The following is a 21,979-nucleotide window of genomic DNA, read 5'->3' as shown; positions in this document are numbered from 1 at the left end:
GAATGTATGAGTGTGGACACCAGCTCGGGAGCGTATTCTGGCCAGAGGGCCCTCCAAGAGAGCAAGGGAAGGCATCTGAGTGCTAGGCCTTGGGCCAGATGGTCTCTACCGCCAGGTAGGAGTGAGTTGCTTCCCTCTGCAAAAGGCACATCAGGACACCCCAGGATCAGCCCTCAGCCCGGGGTGAATCGCAGTGCACAGAGGTGTGTGGTCTGTGAAACCAGAGTCCAGGCCCTCATTCTGCAGTGGGGAAGCAGAGGCCCCACCTCGGAGAGAGGTGGGCATGCCCCACCCACGGACTCAGGGCTGTGAGGGCGGAGCTGAGGCCGAGAGGAGGGTCTTTGCTCTCCACTGCCCAGGTAGCTGGGGAAGGTTCATGAAGACGAGGTCTGACTAGTGAGGGGCAGGACCAGACTGGATGGAAGCATCTGAGGCTGCAGCTTCTTACCTGGAAGGCATTGCTGGCAAAGCCCAGGCCGAGCTGCCGGCAGACCACCATGGCCTCCACGATGCCCCAGTTCTCACCGCACACCTTCCCCCATACGAGGGACCCGTTTCTCTCCACCAGCACCTCCACCCGGCCCTCGTAGGGGTTTCGGCCCCCATTCAGGCGCAGCTATGGACAGAAAGGAAGGCATGGTCATTAGGAGGGGACAGAGGGGATGCCCTGCCACATCAGTCCCAAGTTCCCCAAGCCAGAGAGTCCTGCCTAGGATACAGTCAGGTTCAACAGCATCACTGAGAGCCCCCTGCATGCCAGCATCATGCCCAGCGTGGTATTACATATAGGTCCCCGCCCCCTGCAGGCACCCTGGGGCCCTAGAAGCCTATGCAGCAGGGGAGGCCCGCTGACCCCCACTGAGCACCACCACAGAATCTGCCTCTGCTCCCCGCCGCACCCCACGAGCCGACCAGCCAGGGCTGCTCTTAGATTCAGGGACTTGGAAGGATGCCTCAAGGGGCCTTAAAGTGTTCGGACTCCCCAAGATGCCTTCCTGGGTCCTTTGCTCCTCACCACACTCTGCTTGGCTGCTTCCAGCTCCGGATCTCGTCTCGTCCCACAGCGCCCCTGCTGTGCTCTCCACCAGAACTCTTTTCTGACCCATAGAGCCAACTGCCTATTTGACAGTTCCACTTGGCACCTTGGAGACCCCAAATCTGAGTTAGTCATCTTTTGTCTCTCCACCTAAACCTGTGCCCTCTCTCCCCCTTGTTCCCTATTTCAGCTGAAGGCACCATCATTTACCCCACGGGCAGCAAACTTTCCGTAAAGGCCCAGGAGGTAAACATTTTAGGCTTTGTGGGCCACATGGCCTCTGTCGTGGCAGCAGCCACTGATGATATGTCACGGCTGTTTTCCAATAAAACCACATTTACAGAAACACGCAGGGGGTGAGTTTGGCCTGTAGCTTGCTGATCCCAAATCTATTCTGTTATACAAGCCGCAAGTCCAGGAGCCATCCTAACAGCGCCTTCTCACCCCCACATCCTGGCAAAATCTTCCTCTGTGGATTTGTCTTCCGAGCCTGTCTCCAGTCGGCCCGCTGCCCTCCAGCTCCATCCCTACCCCTTCTCCAGGCACCACCACCTCTCGCTGCCTCTGCTCTTGCCTTCATCAACCCATTCTCCACTCAGAAGCCAGAGTCATCTCTGAAACACACCTGATCATGTCCCTCCCCTGCTTAGAACACGTCAGTGGCTTCCAGTGCTCCGCGACTCTCTTCTTGAGGCTTACTGCGTCTCTCCCATCCTTGTTCTCCGACTTCCAGGCACGTGGGTCTTCCTTCAGTTTCCGTGGCTACTTAACGTTCCTGACCATGTCACACAGTAAGCCACACATTTCACAATGAAGCCCACTACATACATAGCCCCTTTTGCCTGGCTGACCCCTGCTCATCTTTCATCTAACGATACTTCCCTCCTCTTGGGATCGGTGCCTGCTTACACACTATTGTCGCCGGCCATCTCCTTCTTAGCATTTGAGACAATTACAGTTACGCTAACTCGCAATGTGTTCCCATCTGCCTTCTCTGCTGGAACGTGAGCTCCAGAGTGCAGAGCTGCATTTGGGTGGTTTCCTGTGTGGTCAGTATCTAAGACTGCACCTCACAAACGTTAGGAATGACTGAATAACTGTTCCTCAGCATGTCAGGCTGTTCCCTCAGCAGTCCCTAGCAATAACACGACCCCTGGGTCACGGGTGTTAATTCTTACGATGGAGTTAAGGGCTGCAAGAGTCATGACCCCTAGGTCACGAGTCTTAATTCTTACTAAGGACTTAGGGTTTCAGGGGTCAATGAGGTCAGCGGCAAGCAGAGGAGCGGAAGGCAGCCGTGATGGCGGATCTAGCTCCCAGGGTTGTCAAGTGGATGAATTAAATGAGACAGTCCATGTAAGGTGCTCAGATGGGGCCCGGCCACAGGAAGTGCTTGAGAAATATTGGACATCTTCTTAGCAATGACCGTGGTTAGGATGGGAGTCACATCGGAAATCAAACGTCTCCTCAGAGGGGGCAAAAGGGGTCAGAGCAGGCAGAAGAGCTGGCCTTCGGGCGGCCGCATGTGTCTTTGTGGTGCCTCTGTGCTGGAGCTGGGTGCAGGTGGGCTCTGGACGCTGTCTTGGATATGGACTGTACAGCACCCACGACTAATATATATTTGGACATGTGTAAAAACACAAACAAATACGACAAGCAGAGCCATCGAGAAAGTCCCAGAAGGGCCTGAGCCTCAGCAGGAGGCAGGAGCAGGAGATGAGCCACCCGGCTCCATCACCCTAGGAAGGGCCAGCAGCCCTGGGGGAGGGTGTGCATTTAAACCCATCAGGGGCGTCTCTGGGGAACCACAGGTTGACCCCTCTGCTTATTCAAGACTTGAGAATTTTATTTCAAGACATTTACATAGACTTGTTGTACTGTAAAAACTCTACTCCTAATCTATGAATCTGCCAAAAACCCGACATCCCTCAGCCTGCCCAACACAGGCCTGGTTTTCGCCGTGTACTTCCTTCACGAGCTCACTGCACTCTGCTGATGGTGCCAGCACTCCCAGGAGAGGAAATGGATGGCGCGGATTGCACCGGATCCACTTTCCCCAACATTTACTGAGCTTTGACCGTGTGCCGGGCTGCGCCGGGAGCTGGGAATGAGCAGCAGACCGTGGAGCACTGCCCGTGTCCCTGGCCCTGCAAGTCCCTTAAGGACATCAGCTCACTCGGTCCTCACCGCAACCCCGGGAGGCAGCAGTACTATTTCATTCCCCATCCTACAGGTGAGAAAGGGGAGTCTCAGAGAGGGTTAGTGTCTCCACCACCTGTGTAAGCCCCTTCTCCAGGGATGCTTTTGTCCCAAAGCAGGGCCCACCGAACCAGAAGTGAGGGCCGAGGTGGGGCCCTCGTGCTGGGAGGTCCAGTCCCGGAGCCTGGCCCAGGTGTTCTGAGGCATTTACCACCCACTGGGGTCACACTGACCCCTGAGGCTTAGAATACTCACTCAGGCACCTAATTGTGTGCCTCGTGAAACCATCTCAGGTCGCCTCTGGGTGGCTGCCACAGCCTCGGCGAGAAGCAGTCTGCTGACCCCTCATGCACATCCCCACAGCCCTGGTCCCCTGAGTCTCCAGCCTCCTGGGCTGGCCGTAGGCCCCAGAACACTGTGTGTCCAGGACAGACGGACAGTGGGGACTGTGACAAAGGCTGCCGGCCTCACAGCGCAGCCTCGGGCTGAGCCCTCTGACAACGTGAGTCCTGCCGAGCAGCTTCCCTGCTCTTGGGGAGGTCCGGCCGGATCCTCTCCCTTCACCTGCGTCTCCTGCTCCCAACGCCTGGCCTGCTGCAGCTGAGGGCCCGCACAGTGGGCACACCCTGGGGAGGTGGAAGCCGTGGGCGTGGACCCTTCCAGTGGACTGGGTGGCACTGAAGTTCTGACTGCCAGCAGGCGGTGATGAGAAAAGGCAGAATGACTTTCAATTGGGTTAATTATGGTGTCTGAATTCCCTAAGGACTGTGCCCTGCCTTATTGGCTGCTCTGGGGGCAGATGGCTCCCTCCACTGCCCCCTTCATGGGCCACTGCCTCCCCAAAACTGGCCTCATTTGGATCCCTTGAGGTCAATGAAAGATGAGGATGGAGGAGCCTGAAGAACCACCATTCATACTTTTTCCCGCTACCAGAGGGCGGTGGAGCTCCCAAGTTTAGGTCTTGATGTGAAGGCTCCTGTCTCTAAGGCTCTCTTTGGGAGGGTACCAGAGGACCCTCTACCCTGTCCGCCATTGCCTGTGTAGCCCTCCCGAAAGGTGGCCAACTATGTGGCAGTGTCCTATCCTGTATTCTAAAGCCAGGAGAAGTCTCAGAGGCTGTGGCTGAGGACCGTGGCTGCACAGTGACTCTGGGGCAAGGAAAACATATGGTCATCAGTGGTGAGCTGGCGCCTCTCCTTGAAGCACTTCCCCAGGCTCCACACTGCTGCCGCGCTCCAGAGGGCTGAGTGGGCTGGAGCAGCCGCCGTGACAGGGAGCAGGTTCCATTGCTCCAGAAGGAATCTAGATGCACTGGGGGACTTTTCTTATCTTCTACATATGACTGGAGGGCGCAAGAGAGGTTGGCTATGAAGTTCTAACACAGCTCAGGACACAACTCTCCATTCCCAGGGCCCGGTTCCCGGGCCCCAGCATTCTGCAATTGCCTGGCTCACCAGCTAAGGTGCTCTGACATTACCAGCACCAGCGGAGCCCCAAGAGGCCTCGAGGTCAGCCAGGAGCCTTTGGCCCTCACGTCTCCACCACACCATCCAGTGAGGAAGCCAGGAAAGGTCGATCCTTCTCAAAGTTTCTTAAAACAACCCAGGCATTTCCCTTTTCCAGTTCCTTTGGTTCTCGATGGCAGCAGTATGGGGTTTGAAATAAGGGAGTGAAGTGCAGGCAGCTGAATTTTTCTAAGCATGAACAGAGAAAACAAAACACCTCCAGCCGGCGGAGGATGGCAAGGTTGCACTGTGTTTTGATAAGGTTGTGGTTAGCCAATCCCACACCTATTTTTGGAGGTGGGGGGTAAGAGGTCAGGTAACAACCCAGATGCTAACATGAAAGGAAGCACGGGCACTTTCCACCCCACGTTCCTCACATGGGCTTGGTCCTGCTACCAGGCCAGGCCAGGCCCAGTTCAGAGGGGAACCGGAGGTTGGCAAGGGTGTCGGCACCCCTGGGTGGATCAGCTCACGTGGTAGATGCACCTGCCATTCCCAGAGCCTCCCACACTGGCTCCTCTCTCCCAGCAATGAAAGAAATGAGGCTTTGCTCTGGTTGAATGGACAAAACCACCCAGTTTCAAGGCTGGCCTTTATGAGCCATTCAATAGAAAAGTCAATTGGCTTTTCTAGGAATCAACTCTCTTACCTCCTTATTTTCAGAGGAGGAAACTGAAGCCTCAAAGAGACTAATTAAGGAATCAGCTAGTGAGTGACCGTTATGAACTGAATTGTGTTCCCCCCAAATTTATATGCTGAAGCCCCAACCCCCAGTGTGACTGTATTTGGAGAGATGGCTTTAAAGGAGGTGATTAAAGTTGAATGAGGTCACGTGGAGGGGCCCTAATCCAGTAGGACTGGTGTCCTTACAGAAAGAGGAAGAGACCCAGGGACACCCGGGCACAGAGGGAAGGCTGTGTGAGGACACCGTGGGGATGCGGCTGTCTGCAGGCCAGGGAGAGAGGCCTCAGGAGAAGCCGACCACAACCGTGAGATAGCGGATTGTTATTGCGAAAGCCTCCTGGTCTGTGGTGTTTCTTTTTGGCAGCCCCAGCACACTAACACAGTGAGAAAACTCAGGGGTCTCGACTGTTCTGCCCAGTGTGGCTGCCAATGCCTTTGGGAGCCCCAAGCCAGGCCAGCAGAAGCCTGACCCACTCTGTGTGGAGAACTGGCACAGCCCAGAGGAATTCCTTCCTGGGTGACTTTCCCCGTTTCCTCCCTGGGGGAGAGAAACGGCAGATCCAGGTGTAAAACTCTCCCACGCCCTATGCTGAGCGCAGGCTCGCCTCCTTGAGCCTGGAGGGCCTGCGGCAGGGCGAGGGCTGTTTGTGCTGGGAACGTGCTACCTCCGCTGCCATGACCAGGCACACGACCTGGCTCAGCTCTACCAGCCAGAAAGCAGTTCTGGAAAACTTCACTTTCTTTGGCCTAGGTCTTTTCATTTGGGTTGAAAACCCCATTCCACCCAACTCCAATCTGTCTGAAGTGAATGGTGCCACAGCACACTGGGCCTCACGGCATGTGAGCTTTTACAGCTCCATTATGCCTATCTTGGAATGCTGCTGGGCAATTCGACACGGCAAGCCTTCCCCGCAGCTCTGAGCCCTCACTCCTGCTTACTCACAAGCAAATGCACAGCTTGGCTGAGTGCTTTTGAATTCACAACTTTGGCCCCATTGGGCAGTGAATTGCACGAGGCGTGTTGTGGCTGACCAGTTCACTAGCGCCTTTGGCATGCAGGTGCCAAGGTCAAGATCACTGTCAGAGCAGGAACCCAACTGGGGAACCATCCTGCACTCTGATGTGTCTGCTCCGCTCATGTTTACAATAAGCATTCAAGCTCTTCCAACACGCCAGCCCTGTGCCAGAGGATGCACAGGACCCAACCAAATTCAGGGTCTTGTGAAGTGTGATAAATAGGATTTACTGGGCCTTTTGGAAGCAGTAGATAGATCTCCCAGCAAAGAGGACTTCACCTTGTTTGCTACCCCTTGGGAGAGGTCACCCAAGCTAGGAGACACAATGTAGGTTCTTAGAGACCCTGTCTCAGGAAGGGAGAGGTGTGTTTCTGGTGTGATGCGGTTGAGGTCCCCTCTTCTTCCCCTCTAGTTACCAAAACACAGTCTTCTATCCCAAGATACTGTCTGTACTCTGCTTACATCTGGGTGGTTTGCAGACCTGCTATGGATGTGGTTCCTCTGGACTTTGACAAGGGCCCATTCCAAAGGTGTCACAGGCACCGTAGACCCTGAGTCCCTCACAGAAAGGACGAGTTGCGATCACACTGTGTCCAGTCCCAGTGCAGGACATGGACACCCACCACCTGCCACTAAGGACGCTGGTGCTTTTACGTATGTTCTCGCATTTGGCACATTTAACGAATTCTAGGTGACAACGTCATTAACAGTGATGGTGGCAGAGCCTGAGCCCTGTCTGCGTTCATCATCAGAGCATCCTAACACCACCTGTTAGACACTTTCGGCGTGTGGTCACCTGGTCTACGCTTTCTAGGGCCTTGGGGACCAGACCAGAGCACAGTCCCCCTGGGTGGCTGGCTCCTCACCTTTTTGTGGAAGCCCATGGCAGGGATGTTACACCTCACACCAGCGTCCTCCTCGTGGTTGCAGCCCTGAGACTCGATGTTAAATTTGCAGTCTATGATGGACTTCTCAGTGCCATTGCACTGGATCTCATTGAGGTGGATGGGTCCTATCCCTGTGGAAGGAAAATAAACATGTGCTATGAAAGCTTCCAAAGGAAAGTTTCCAGAATGGGAAGAAAGTTCCAGACAATAAGAACATGCCTCTCCCAACCTCAAAACTCTCCCAGCTGCCTCCCATAATCAGCTCGGTGACCCGGGCCTCTTCTCCCTGGAGAGAATTGCTTCTTGTCTTAGATCCACTTCTCCCATAAGAGCAAGTAAAGGTTGCTTCTAACTTGTGTGACCTTGGCCAACTCACTCAGCCTCTCTGAACACTGGTTTTCTTACTTAACTAAAGGATTTGGACTAGAAGACATCTAAGTTTCCTTCCCAACTTTAATGTCCCCTGCATTTATGAATCTGGAAGGGGTGGCTATTGCTGTATAGTCAGGGTCTCTGCAGGAAACAGATGGCATGCTCAAATTGGATGACTTGAAGAGAGTTAGAAAAAGATTTTTAAGAATAAAAGTATGGACAGAGTGTAGGGAAATCACAAAACCACAAAGGACAGTCCAGTACTCAAGGGCTAATGGCACTAGGGCACAGACACCACCCCTAGACCTGCAGGACTGAGGGGAGGATGCCAATATCTGACCCAGGAGAGCACAGGAGCTGTGCAGAGAGGCCACCTGATAAGAGCTGTTATCTTTGGTGGAGGGACATAGCTGCTGGCAGGGACCCTGTAGGGAAAACAAATTACCTGGTGTCTCTCCTTTCGCCACCTCCAGTCTCCCATCGGTGCCCCTTGTTGGGCACACCCAAGGAGCCTCCCAGGGCACTGGACAATGTGAACAAGGGTGGGGAGTGGAGCTGGAGGGGGAGATGGAAGACATCCAGCAGGTGACCTGTGGTGAGTGCATGGAGAAGCTTCTCTTACAGACACCAAGGGAGCCTCCCCCTGCTGGGAAGAGAATTCCCAGCCTGACCAGTGTCAGCGCAACTCAGTTCACCAAATGACCTCTCCTCTGTCTAGCCTGTCGAGATGGATCACAGCCCAATTCCTGCCGGGAGCTCTGGGCTGCATCGGCTCCCGTCTTAGACCGGCCCTGCCCACGATCTCCTCTCTCTCCTGATCCTCACCGGCCTCCTCTCCTTAGGGTCCTGCTCCTCAGAACTCAAACATGTGCTAAAATCTCCCATCTTCGCGATGACCCTCCCCTGACCCCACACTTCTCTCTGGCCTGGCACTTTCTTCCCCATTTCAGGGCAAACTTCTTGGAAGAGTCGTCTGTTTTTGTTCTCTCCACTTCCACAGCCAGCAGTTGACTCTTCCATCTGTTTCTCCACCATGCCTCCCATCACAGGACACAGCACCTCCATTTGCCATTTGTCTCACCAGAACCAAGAGGTCATCTCTGGTACCACCTCCTTCATCGCTGACAAGCAATCCCTCACCACATTCTGTTCGCCCCCCCAAAATCTGAGTGCCTTTCATTTCTGCCACCACAACACTAGTCCAGCCCCATCCTCTCCCCTTTGGATGAAGGCAACACCCTCTAGTCTCCCTCCACTTGCTTATTCTAAAACATTCAGCACATGGCAGCCCAAGAGATTTTTTTAATGCATATTGAATCTTGTCGCTCCCTGTCTTAAATCACCGTAATGTCTTCTCACTGCCATAAGGGTAAAATCCAAAGTCATGGAATGGCCTGCAAGGTCCAGTATGATCTGGGCTCCCACTTAGAGTTCCAGCTCTGCCTCCTCCTCCCCACTCAGCCTTACCCATCTCCTTTGGCTGCTCCATTGAGCCGAGCCTTTCCCTCTGCCTGAACCCTCTGCCTGGACCGCCTTTCTCCCTCTCTTCAGCAGGTAACTCCTACTCATCCTTCAAGGCTAGGATCACTTCCTTAGAGAAGCCTTTCTGATCCCCATCTAAGCTGGGTGCCCTCATGAAGCCTCCCACTGAGCACTCTGCTTCACGTTGCACTCAGATGGCTATGTGTTCCATGTCTGTCTATTTCCCTACTGGGTCAGAGGGCCCAGGAGGGCACGTGTCAAGTCTGTGTTCCTTTTGTATGTTCAACCAGCACTCAGCAAATTGGAAGTGCTACAAATAGTGTCTTAATGGATGTTGTTGCCTTCACCGAGCACCTGTTGTATGTCAGCCTCTGTACTAGGTGTTGGAGACGCAAAGATGAACAAGGCAGGCCCCTGCTATAAAGAGCTCACGGTTAGTTCATGCGGAACAGACACTTACACAAAGACTTGTAATATAATGTGGTAAACGATAAAGAGGGAAGTGCCTGCCTGTGCTTTGGAGACCAAAGTTGTAGCCCTTGACCCTTGGCCCAAAGGAAACCTTGGGGGGTTTCTGGAGACACCTGGTATCTAGGCTCAAGGAGGCCAAAAATTAACTTTCAGGAGCAACCCGAGGTAGTAGGTTAAGAGTCAAGTTTACATTTCCTTGGAAATTCATAAGTGGCGGTGCTTCCAATTCCTGGGAATTTTATGAAATTTATAAAAACACATCAGTGACTATAGCTGGAAGCATCCAACGACTCAGACTGGAAAGGCTGTGACAAAATATAGATCCTAAATAGAACCCTTGAAGAAAGCAGGGCCACAGCTCACGGATTAAGATGGGTACAGAAATGGGCAGCAATCTTGTGCTTGAGTATCCAGTTAGATTAGGGGCTTGTTTGCTGGTGGTGATGATGATGATGCTGGTGATGATGATAATGGTGGTGATAATGGTGGTGATGATGATTACGTTGGTGGTGATGATGGTGGTGGTGATGATAATGGTGTGATGTTGATGGTGGTTATGATGGTGGTGGTGAGTGATGATGATAGTAATGGTGAGGGTGATGATGATATCTACTATTTATTTATTATGTGCTGGATTCCACCCTAAATACATTGCTTATATTAACTCATTTAATCATCACAACAACCCAATAAAATGAGGAAACTGGGGACCAAAGATTAAGTAACTGGCCCAGTGGAGGAACCAGGATTCAAACCAGGCAATCTGATCCCAGAGCATGATCTTGCTAAGTTTCTGAAGCTCATTCGGGAGAGTCAGGAGAGAAAACCCTATGCTGGAAAAGAGGAGAGGGTTGCTCTGGGAAGGAGCTGAGCGTTTGGAAGCACCTATGTTCTCCTTCAAGTAGGGATGCTCCCTCTGCCTCCTGCCTCCAGGAACACCTTCTCCTGTCTGCTTATCTAGGTAGTAGCTTGTCTTCAAGGACCACCTCCATTCCCTCCACCTCCATGGCTTGGCTTGAAACCACCTCACCCTCATCTAAACATCTGCAGCACGGACGTTTTACACCTTTAGGTCACAAGGCAATGCGCTGTGCAGTCAGCTTGGTATTGGATTCAGCCTGCATCTCCTTGGAAAGTGATGGAACCTTTCCAAGCTCCATTTTCTCATCTGCAAAAGGCAATAATAATATCTCTCTTGCAGAGTTGGGCTTATGAGGAATGAATGAGATACAGTATGTCAAGTTACTAGGGACTCCGTAAATAGCAGGTATGACTATCAGTATTCTTTCTTACATATCATCACCTATTTGTTAGTGTAAGTTTTCTTTGATTGTGGTTATTTCTTATTCCCCCTACTTGACATGAGCTCCTGGAGAGCAGAAACCATTACTATAAATTTGTGGCATAAATGAGTTCTCCATTTCAGGATAGGGCCCAAACAGAACTCAGTGAGTGCTTGTGGATCGCTAGCCTACAGGGCTGGACAGGAGGGAAAGGTTAATGCGAGAGCCTAACACATTTTAGACTCCAACTAACAACTGGCTGAGTCTCCTTCTGGCCAAACTTATGTACACTTATGTGGTCCTCTCAGACATGTGAGGACAAGGCCCCGGAGGGCAGGGCCCACTTTCCTGAAGCATTCACATTCACAGCATAACAGAGGCAGAGTACAGAAATGGGAGACCCAGTGTTTCTCACTCTCTTCCCAACCACACTCAGCTCTGCAGTGGATCAGGCAGGGCGGGAGGCGTCACTGAAGGACACTGGCCTTGGTGTTCAGCTGAGCACTCCCAGTGCGGTCTGTGGGCTCCTGGCTCCTTTTGTTGACCCGGGTTTCACCATCTGCATCCCGACCCCCAGCTTTCCCTTACTCTGGGGTTCTGGACCAACACTGCATTGCTCCTCCTCATGATGCCTTCCCCACCTCCACCTTGGCTCTGCTTTCCCCCACTACAAAGCCTGGCCCGGGGGACCACAGGCCTGGGACAAGGTGCTAGGTAAAGCCACGCCCAACCTCTTGGAGCAATGTTATGGACTCTGGACCTATCATCAACTCTGAAGGGTACAATCAGACTTTAAAGAGCACAGGAGAATAGTGTTTTGCATGGTGTAGAGGTTGCATTGTTTCACCTTTACACATGTGGCATGTACTTCTTATTGGGGATTGCAGGCAAAAGGGTTTTAAAGCCACTGCTCTAGAGCTGCCTTTTCCAATACAGTCGCCACTGGCCACAGTGAGCACTGGGAATGTGGCCAGCCCAGATTGAGATGTGTTGTAATCATAAAACACATCCTGCATTTCAGAGAGTACGCAAAATGTAGGCTATCTCATTAATAGCATTTACATCGATTACATGTTGAAATCATAATATTTCAGATGTACTGGGTAAAGAAAATATATTATTAAAATTAATTTCACCTGTTTCTTTTTACTTGTTTTTTTTTAACTGGCTACTAGAAAATTTAAAATTATATATGTGGCTCACATGATACTTCCATTGGGCAGCGCAGGTCTAGAGTGTCGAAACTTCTTTACCAAGTGTTCATTTAGCTGACCCAACTTATGCAACTGGACCTCCATTCATTCATTCATTCATTCTTCACCAAGTGACTATTCCCAGGACACTATAAGCTGGGCACAGACTCAGCACCAAGGACACAGAAATAAAAGACACAAGCCTCCCCTCACTCAGTCTTGGGGGGAGGGGGCTGTGTAAACAGACAGCTGGCATCCAGATGTGTGCAGAGGGTCCCAGAACACATGGCACAGTGCCTGCCCCTGACCTGACATCCACCCTGGTGATGAGGCCTGGTCTCAGAGACTCACAGGAGGCTGGAGCAGACGGATCCTCAGACATCATGAATCCAGTGAGGAATCTGAGGCCCAGGAGGTTGCTCAAGGTCACTGAGCAAGTAGGTTGCGAGTCTGGGACCAGGACTCAGACTGCCCGACAGTCCTTGCCTCTTCACCCCCTCACTGTGGATATAGTCACTCAGCCCACCAGCCAGAGCCAGGACCAACGACTGACTCTGTCTGCTCTGTGACTTGACATTAAATGTGGACTTTTCCTTTTCTGCCTACCGGAGTTGACCCACCCAGCGTGGCAGAAGATAATAAATCACCCAACGGTTCTTTCCAGGACAGCACTGAAAATGCCAAATGTCTCTTTCTCCCAGAGTTCTGCCCGCCCTTGGAAACCTTCGGCTGCTCTGGGCAGTGAAATAATTAGGTCAAATAGCACACACCCATGACAAATGGAATGTTTGTGTCTCCAGTGCTCGTTTATTCCTCAGAATGACCAGTCTTCGTCCTGAAGGCCTTGGGAGAGCACAAACCAACACTTCAGCCGATTGGTGAGACGGACTGTGGGATATTCAGGATCCAGGGCTCCCCAAAGAGCTCACCATGACTGGGGAGGAGGACGACTGTCATGTGGCGTAATTGAGGCTGCCGGTGCACAATGCAACGGTGAAGTCCACCCTAGACCCCCAAACTTCAGTCAGGCCCGGAAGCTTGCAGGGACTGGAGAACGAAGGTGGAGAGATGTTCTAAACATGCATAGGGCTGGGCCAAGGTGGGTATAAAGGGAGAAGCTCAAATCTGAGTCAGAAGACTTGGGTTTCAGTCTACCACTAACTGTCGGAGTGGCCTCGGGCTCGTTCTCCTGAGCCTCAAACTCCTTATCTGTTGGACTAGACAATCTGACTCCCCTCCAGCAGTGCCGTGCATGGTTCCAGGACTCTCTCTCCAGTTCACTGGGCTATTCCAGGCTGTGATCGATGACCTCACCACATTCCTTTCTGTGGAGTGATGGCCCTATGTCTGACAGTATGGAAACATCTCCCCACACGCTACGACACCCTCCTTGTTCACAGCCCGCTCTCCTTCCTTCCCACCCGCTCCCAGCCACGGCAGCTGCAGTCCACTGTGGCCTCCTTGCCGGTCAGTACTGAAAAGACTCCAGGAGATGACTAATTCCCCTTGCTCAGCCCCAGTTCTCTGGGAGAGGGCTGGGCACTCACCAGGCCACAGAGTCTGTTGGGGTGAAGATTCCTCCTTCTGAAGGACCAGGGCTTGCACGAATCAGTGGTCTTCATGGAGTTCGTCGTGGCGGGGTTCGCTATCTGTTGTGTTGTCATGTCATGTTTACAACATTGCTCTCAACAGAGTGACTCACTTGAAAGCCTCCTATACTTTTTTCTTTGCTCAGATGAAAGATTTGTTCAGGACACTTAATAAAAACCAGGCCCCTACTTGTTAGTGTCTCATGATTTCCAGAGAGGGGCAGCCCGTTCCCAGTCTCTGGTGGCAGGGACAGAAGGTTTTCAGTGCTGCACAGAGTGGAAGAGGAAGATGACATCTGGGATTCTTCTGTGCCCTGGGTGGTCCGCAGCCTGGTGAATTCTAAGATCCTCTCCTGGAGCAAGGGCTGGAGAATTCCAGCTTTATCAGTGGGGCTGTGGGGAGCACTGCGTTAGGAGTTGGGAGACCTTCATTAACGTATTCATTGGCTGCTAATATGTTGTCTCATCTTGGTCATTACTGGGTTCTCTGGGCCTCAGCTTCCAAATCCATAGAATGGGGACTCAATGTTCCCTAAGGCCCTCCTGGCTCTGACTGACTCGCGAGAGGCTTGGGATTCTCTAAGAGAGCAGCAGCTGCTGGAGGAAGCAGGCAGAGTAAGAAGAGCCTGGAAAGCACCAGGCCAGCCAGCCCAGGCTGGGTTCCCTGTGCAATGCTCTGCATGAAGAAAGGCCCCAGAACATCCTCCCATTCCTTACCTTGCCCCAGCCTGGAGCCAGTGATGGCCTCTTTGGCACTTCCAAAGCCCAGCTCTCTGCAGACCACGCTGGCAGACACCAAGTCCCACTTATCGTCACAGATGGTACCCCATTCTCCATTCTTGAGCACCTCCACGCGGCCCTCGCCGATGTTGGCACCACCTCTCAGTCGCACCAGGGGTTGCTGGAGAGACACATGGTCCTGCTGAGTGCAGAAGCTGATCACGTTCATTCAGCAGGGAGTCATTGCCCACTCTCCTTCCTTCCCGACCGCCCCACTCCAAACCCAGGTGCCCAGGCCAAGAGCTGAAACTCTGCTCGATTTGTGGGGGGAAAGGGAATGGGGGGGTGATGCACGCTCACTCTGCATTTTCTGTTTTGCTGCAACCTCCCTTTGCGGCCCCCTGGGGAGCTTTTGTCCTGGACCACTGGGGAGCCCACTGGGACCCTCCTTAACTCGTCACCCCAACCCATGCTTGGCTCAAAGACCTTATCATCGGCACTTTCCTCCACTCCCTCATTCCAGAACCTCAAGACTTAGAGCTACAGAAAGAAGCTCCCACCTCCAAAGTCTGCAGGTTCCAATTAGATCGGAACTCTACCCTGCTTATAACAGAGCACTATCGTCTAGCCCTGCGGAGACTCCAGGGTACTAAACAGACCACACTGAAAGGGTCCTGCTCTGCATGCAGGTGAGAGGCAGAAGCGGGAAGGCAGGGAGCTGGGCAGAGGGGCCTAACCAAGAAGGCCACGACTGAGAGGACGGACGCTGCAAGGGTCAAGACCGACATCTGCCCTGGAGCTGGGCTCGTGCCCTGTCCCCACTCCTGCTCCTGCCACTCCCGATTCTACTCCAAGTCCACATGGGCCCAACTCTTCAGGAGATGCAGCCGCACCAGAAAATGCAGAGAGGGTGGGCAGTTACGGTTTAAGGAGCCCCAATTGCTCACTGACAGCCTGGAATCCTTAATGACCTTATGGGGCTTATCTAATTGCACAGGAGTAAGACGATTCTCCACCAGCATCTTGACCCCACTGGATCACGTCTTACAAGATGGGAGCCAGGTCACTTGACTCCATCTGCCCACATACCCTGGTTTGCATCAATTTCTGTGCCTGCAAGTGTGTGCGTGTATGTATGTACAGAGGCAGGAGGGGGCAGACAAGAGGCTAGAAAGTGGGGAAGAGTATGTGTGCGCGTGTGTGAGCACGTTTGTGTGTGTGTTGGGGTAGAGGACTCTGAGTCATTGCTGACACTCGTTGGATTCAACACAGAGTGCGTAAGGGGCGCTGTGCAGCCGTGCTCCATGTGTTGGATCAGACCAGAGTCATGGGCCTGCTCTCGCCCACGCAGGCCTCCTCCCACGACTGCCTTCACCCTGCCCACTGAAGGCCCAGCCAAGGCAGGCCTGGTTGGAGGCGGTGTTTTTCGGGGATTCACGTACACCAGGCACCTGGAGGCCAAGGCATCAAATGAGATGTGTCTCCATGCTCCAGCTGAGGTTCCCAGTCAGCCACATGTCTCTTCCCCACTGACTGTTCCCCAGGGCTGCCGTGGCAGGATGGGGTGCTGTGATAGCGCCCAGTTTTACAGACCTCAGGGACTGTTCTGACCCTGGCACTAGGGGGAGAAGAAAAAAGGGACTGAGGGGGGTGTAAAACACCCATTGGCTTCGGGAACCTTTATTCTAGCTTTAGAAAATAAAACGGTAGACGTGCTTGCTCCAGCCTTGTCTGCTGTAGACTGTGGCCTCTCCCTTCCCAAGCTGTCTAGCTGGCTGCCAGGGCCCCCTTCCATGATGTGGACCGTCCCTGACCCCAGTTCAGTGGAGGCAAAGTGCCAAATGACCTTGCCCCAGCCTGGCAATGGCCAGGCAGAGTCAGCTGGCCCGAGAGGAAAGAAAGAAACCCAGGGAAAATGTGATGTAAGGCTCTCTTGCTCTTTTTCTTTTTTAATTGGTTTGGTATGAACTTGATTCCTTTGCTTGAAACCACACACTGTAAGAGGAATTCCAAAACAGTAGGACCTGGTATTCTGGATGACACATGAGGAAAGCTCAGAGGCTCAGGCTGAGGCTGTAGGAAAGATGTGGCCATCAAATCACATGGCAGGGAGGCAAGTGAGGGTGTGGGGGGTAGCAGGGAGGCTGGCACTGTCCTGGTGTGCCTGTGTCACCTGGCTGCACACATGTGATGTGTGGTCAGGCCTGTGCACTTCGGAGGCCCCTGTGGAGACTGAGGGGACTGCGGGGCAGGCTGCCTGTGGGAAGTGCCGGAAGGCACTCTGCATACCCCTTTGGTTGATGGCCGGGCTCCAGCGCTCTGCTCACTCCCTTCCTTTAAGGCTATTCCTTTGGTCCAAGTACACCCAATGCAGTTTTTCTGGCTCCCGTCCTGCCTTCCCTTTTCTGCTGGATGAGAGTTATCATCCACTTCCAAGAGCACATCATTAGGGAAGACCGGAGAGGGGAAAGATGGAGAGACAGGGAGAGGGGAAAGGAGACACAGAGCGGGGCTGCCTTGGCTGGGAGAGGTCTGCTTCTTCTGCCCCACCGCCTGGACCAGGTGGACACAGCACCTGCCCCATCACGGCCTTTCTCCCTCCTCTTAGCTCGGCTGTGGTCAGAAGGACTTGACTCACCCCGCCCAGGTGACTGATTACCAAGTACGGAGATTTTAGCCGGCACAGGGAATCACTCCCTAACAGACGATCAACTATCTTTCCTACCCCTTCCTCTCTTCTTCCCATGTGCTATTCCCACCCACCAGCCCCATATTAGCAGTTTCTAGAATATGCAAATCACAGAGACCCTTTGGTGGATATATTTTGGGGGCCTGCTCTCCTCACTCTCTCCTGGGGTCCCTGTCTACTCCTTTAACCAACCCCCCCCCCCCGGGTCCCAAGTAGCCAGATGTCCTGTTCCATCCTCACCTCTGGCTTGTAGGCTTTCCGGAATCTTGAGGGTCCATCAGGGCTGAAGATCTGGCCAGGCACACAGCTCACCACAGCCGGCAGCCCGTTCTCACAGGAGACGTTCTTCACGGGGTCCAGCGACACCTGAGTGCCCAGCTTGCAGCTGGAGATGTGGGCCTCCGTGCCCACGCAGTCCATGGAGAACGGCCAGTAGTGCTGCTTCTTCCGGGAGGCGAACATCCTGCAGAGGGCAGGAGGGAGCAGGTGACAGGGTGTTGGGTGCCCACCCTCATTCCTCCCACAGCTGGGCTCTGGGCCAGCCGCTGTGCTGGCTGCCAGGCATCTGGTGGTGGACCCTGCTGCTGGAGCTCGGCCTGCTCCACAGGCAGGGCTCTGCACGGCGCCTATGCCGGCACTCACTGAGCACCTCGCTCGCACAGGGCACGTGCGGGGCAGGGGCAGCAGGACCTCGAAGGGCAGACCGGCCTTCCGCCCCCAGGCAGCTTAACACTCTAGGCGAGAAGGGACTAACTCAGCATGGTGAGATGATGCTAAAGCCACCAAACACAAAATCCGAGAGGGGATCCAAGAGACACGAGACCCCTGGCCCCAGGAAACCCTCAGTCCCAGGCAAACCAGGATGACTGGTCCCCGACTTCCTGAGATAATTTCAATACGATTATCTATTTTTTGTCATTCCTGCCTTTCTTTCCCTTTGTCAGTGAGCAGTACAGGTTGAAGGTTAAACTCCCTCCCAGTAATCTACCAGATTAAAGGTGTAACCCACGGAGAAGCAGCGAGCACAGTCTCGAATGACCCCATCTGCTCAATCAAAGTATAATTTGCTTTGCAGCAGAAATTATAGTGGTGATGAAACTCAGCCACAGCCCTTATCAAACCTTCACTCCGGAGTCAAGGAGGCCGAGGCAGTCTCTGTCCCATCCTCCAGGGAAGCCCTCAGCCTGTATTATTATCTATCCTTGTAAAGGGCTCCTTTTTATATTTCTTTGGAAGGGAGAATATGGATCAAGGTGAGTCAAACTTTTTCTAAAACAATAACCAACCAATAAGTAATCAATTGGTCAACAGAAAGGTTACTGTGCCTCAGTTTCCCCATCTCCAAACTAGAAGTAGCAATACGAGCAACTTCACAAGACTGTTAGGAAAGTTAAACGAGTTAATCCTTGTAAAGCGCTTACCGCAGTACCCAGCACGTAGGAAGGGCTAATGCGTGTTTATAAAATAAATAAAACCTGTGTTGGTTAAAGGAAAAGCAGAAGAGACAAGAGAAGGGTGGGACCCCCGTGGTGAGAGCGAGGAGAGACGACCTCAAGGCAGAGCAGGGTGAACTGGCCTGGAGTGATGGCTGGATTTGCAAAGGAGGAGAGCAGGGAGGACACCTGTCCTCTTACGTTGTCACAGCTCTTTGGGGTCTGTGTGCTTGTCCCTGCTTGGAGGAACCCTGTGAGATGCCAGAGAGAGCCAGCGTCGCTGCCAGCTGCCCAGTGAGGGGCCTCAGGGCAGGCTAGCCCCTGGGGGGACCAGAAGTGGGGTCCTGTCCCTGCTGGTCTAGCAGGCCTGGGAGCTTCTGCTTTGTCTCAGAGGGAACGGGATGTGACCATAGAAGGAGAAAAAACCCTACAGATGCTGCCAATACCTTTCCCTAACCCAAACTTCGACTAGTAATAAGTCTAGTGTAGCTGTGGGCACAATGACACAAAATCTTTGAGAAAAGGACTATCCTGGAAAATTCAGGATGTGTGCTCGCTGTAGCTACAGCCTAGAGCAAAGAACTACACAGGAGGACTGTTAATAATTCCAAAACCACTTCCCCTCCCCACTTCCTGTCAGGGCCCTGCACTTGGAAACGCAAACTCCAGATTGTTCCCCATGACACCCCACATCAGGCGAGAGAACACGCTCAGGAGATAGCAGCTGCACAGGACTCATCAGATTCCTTCGGCTTCCAGCTTTCAGCGAGCACACCCTCTCCCAGGAACAGAGGTCCCGAGCTCTTACTATAGAGCGAAGTGCTCCCGGCGAACACGAACACGGACTGCTCCTCCTTCCCCAGCAGCCCCCCTTCCCTCTTACATCAGCTCACAGGAATGCCTCCACAGGCCGAGTGCAGCGGGCCCCCTCCCCCACGATTTACCCAGACAGGCCCAGGGGGTGCAGAGAGGAGGTACGGGGAGGATGGTGGACAGCCCACTCCAGGCCTGGTGACTGGAGAGTGACTGGAGTGGGCCAAGCGGGAAGGCTGCTTGAGAAAGAGGGGAGCAGGAAGAACAGCGAGCCGGACTGATTCAGCCAAAAATGAAAAGCCCCACTGACTGTCCGCCAGCCAAGGGGGGAAGCCCCATTTTGCAGGCATTCTGCCAGCTGCTGAGTATGTCTATTCCAATTCCATTCCAGAACCAGGGGACTGACCTCAGGATGGGTTCTGGGACCCAGGGGCCCACTGTGAGGTGGACCTTAGCAAAAACTCCATTGACCGCCTGCCCTCCACAGGCCAGACTCCGCGACGGGTGGGCCACAGTGATGTTTAGGTCTCCTGGAATCAGTGTCAATTCAGAGCCAGCGTCCAGTGGTGTCAGAAAGTTCTGATTATTTCCTTTTCCCCAGTGCACAGTTACCCTGGTCAAAGATCCCAGGCCCCTTTAGGGAAGACTGGGAGAAATATTAACGGTGTAAACTTTTGGCAGTGTACTCAGGGGAACCAGCCTCGCCTTCATTCCAGCGGTTCTGGTCTGTAAACTGGTGCAGGTGTGGGAAGTAATTGAAGGGCATGACTCTCTGTTTTTATGATTCAGGTTAGACTTTTGTTCACTTGACCTAGAAATTTTCTGCTTACGCAGATCAAGTAAGAATTTAGTAGGCTTCCCATCTATGCCACTTCTAGGAACACCATGATGGACTCGCCAGCGCCACAGGTCTCTGTGAGTCAGACATTCTGACTGTTGCTTTGACTCAGCTGTCCATGCGGTAACCACGCCCACCCTGCCTTTGGCGGTTGAGTGCCCCCATGGGCCACTGCCACCTGGAGATGCAATGCCCCCACTGCATTTAGCTTTCCCAAGCTACAGTAACTGCTTTTCCCACTGAAAGGTCTGGCCTACAGAGGGGAGCCATCACAGAGCTCTTCAAGGATTCTGAGACCCCCTCACAAATTTATTTCTCACAGTCGTAGTGAAAGGTGCGTCTTCTGGATCCTCCCAGGGCAGGTGAATAGGTCTTAAATGACAAACGCTCCTGGCCCTGAAGCTTGGCTTCATTAGCCTCAAGGCACACGTGCCCTAGTCTAGCGCAGAAAGCAGCTCAGGGTAAAGCAGCCATTGGCGGGGAGCCTCTCATTCCACTCTCAGGTGAGCCTGTGGGTGCAGAGGCCTCTGCGGACGTGCGGGTAGCCCCCGAGATTCCTCTGACATGGGGGGCCAGGGCTAGCCGAGGCTCTGAGGAAGAGCTGCAGTCCTGGTCTTGGGGATAACACTGAGGCCTCTGAGCAGCCAGCAGACTTGCAGGTGAGCAGAGTGAGCCGGGGTGGCGGGGCCTCAGGTGCTCCCCGGGGCATTTCTACGGCTACACAGCCCCTTAGGGCCTCAGTGGGTACAGGCGGATTACTAACCCCACCCCAGACAGAACTGCTCTGAAGACAATTTTCTTCCTAGAGTGAAGGGCTGCCAGGGGAGGCTACTTCCCCTGCCTCAGGGAGGCGATGTCAGCAACCGCAGGTACAGGCTGTAGGAAGGGTGAGAGGGAGATGGAGAAAGATGCTCCTGGAGACCAAAGATTCAGGGACCATGCAGGGTGTGGCCCTCACTCCGGCTCCCAGGCCTCTTTTGTCCTCAACCTCCGAGCAGGGCTCACAGGTACCTCGTCCTCAGGCCAGTCCTGTCCCAGCTCTCAGACTTAACAGCTAGCCCCGTGCTGGGGCCTGTGTTGTGTAGCCAGAGTGGGAGCAGGGTCTGAAGGTGGAGGCAGCAGGGCAGAGAGCTCTCCCTGGGGCAGACCTGGGCTCCCCAGAGGTTCTGCCAGAAGGGTGCTCTGTGACCTCCAAATCCACTGTCTTCAGGCCTGGGGCTTGTCAAAATCGACTATAGTGGAGCCATTTTAAAATGGAGTCAGAGCTGCCTTTCCAGAGAAACTGCCTGGCTGTCTTGAACCTTGAGCTGGGCCGAACCATTGGGCTGGGCCAAGACAGCAATTATTTCACAAGCAGTCCTTTGAGAAGCCAGCAAGAGAACGACATTCTGATCACAAAGATTGAGGCTGGTGGACTTTCTGAAGATGGACTCAATCGTCAATCCATGTTTAGCCAAGACTAGCTCTCTGCCTCCAATTCTAGGTAAAATTGCGTGTAATACAACCTCCCCTCTTTGCCTTTAAGAGCCCCTGAGTTTTACTCCCTACTGGGACACTATTTGGGTTTCTACCGAATTGTGCTCCCGAACTGCAATTCTCTGATCCCAAACAAACGCTTTGCCTCTTAAGCTGGTTTGTTTTGCAGGTTGACAGTCTCCTCCTGTGCAGCCTGAGAGCTTGGACTAGATGACCACTGAGGCCACCTCATGACCCGGGAGCCCTGCTCTTTGCTGACAGCTTCTTCCAGCAGCTGCCGTCTCAGCCCCTAA

The 21,979-nt window shown here is 53.4% G+C and overlaps 1 protein-coding gene across 3 annotated transcripts in view; it reads right to left on the bottom strand.

The window, feature by feature from the left end:
* LOXL2 (lysyl oxidase like 2) overlaps positions 1 to 21,979 on the bottom strand; it is an 89,527-nt gene that overhangs the window by 16,340 nt on the left and 51,208 nt on the right. Inside the window, exons 5-8 of one of the 3 annotated variants that reach the window (XM_044766833.2) lie at positions 17,367 to 17,589; positions 14,435 to 14,639; positions 7,307 to 7,458; positions 449 to 616 (exon numbers count right to left, since the gene is read on the bottom strand). In XM_044766833.2, the coding sequence (XP_044622768.1) occupies positions 449 to 616; positions 7,307 to 7,458; positions 14,435 to 14,639; positions 17,367 to 17,589 (748 nt within the window). The remainder of the gene's footprint in view (positions 1 to 448; positions 617 to 7,306; positions 7,459 to 14,434; positions 14,640 to 17,366; positions 17,590 to 21,979) is intronic. The other 2 variants (XM_014835561.3, XM_014835562.3) reach the window with 2 other exon arrangements.

Source organism: Equus asinus, chromosome 3 (assembly GCF_041296235.1).
Source record: "Equus asinus isolate D_3611 breed Donkey chromosome 3, EquAss-T2T_v2, whole genome shotgun sequence".
NCBI classification, from domain to species: domain Eukaryota; kingdom Metazoa; phylum Chordata; class Mammalia; order Perissodactyla; family Equidae; genus Equus; species Equus asinus.
Note: the sequence above shows the minus strand (reverse complement) of the source record. Positions and strands in the feature narration are given on the sequence as shown.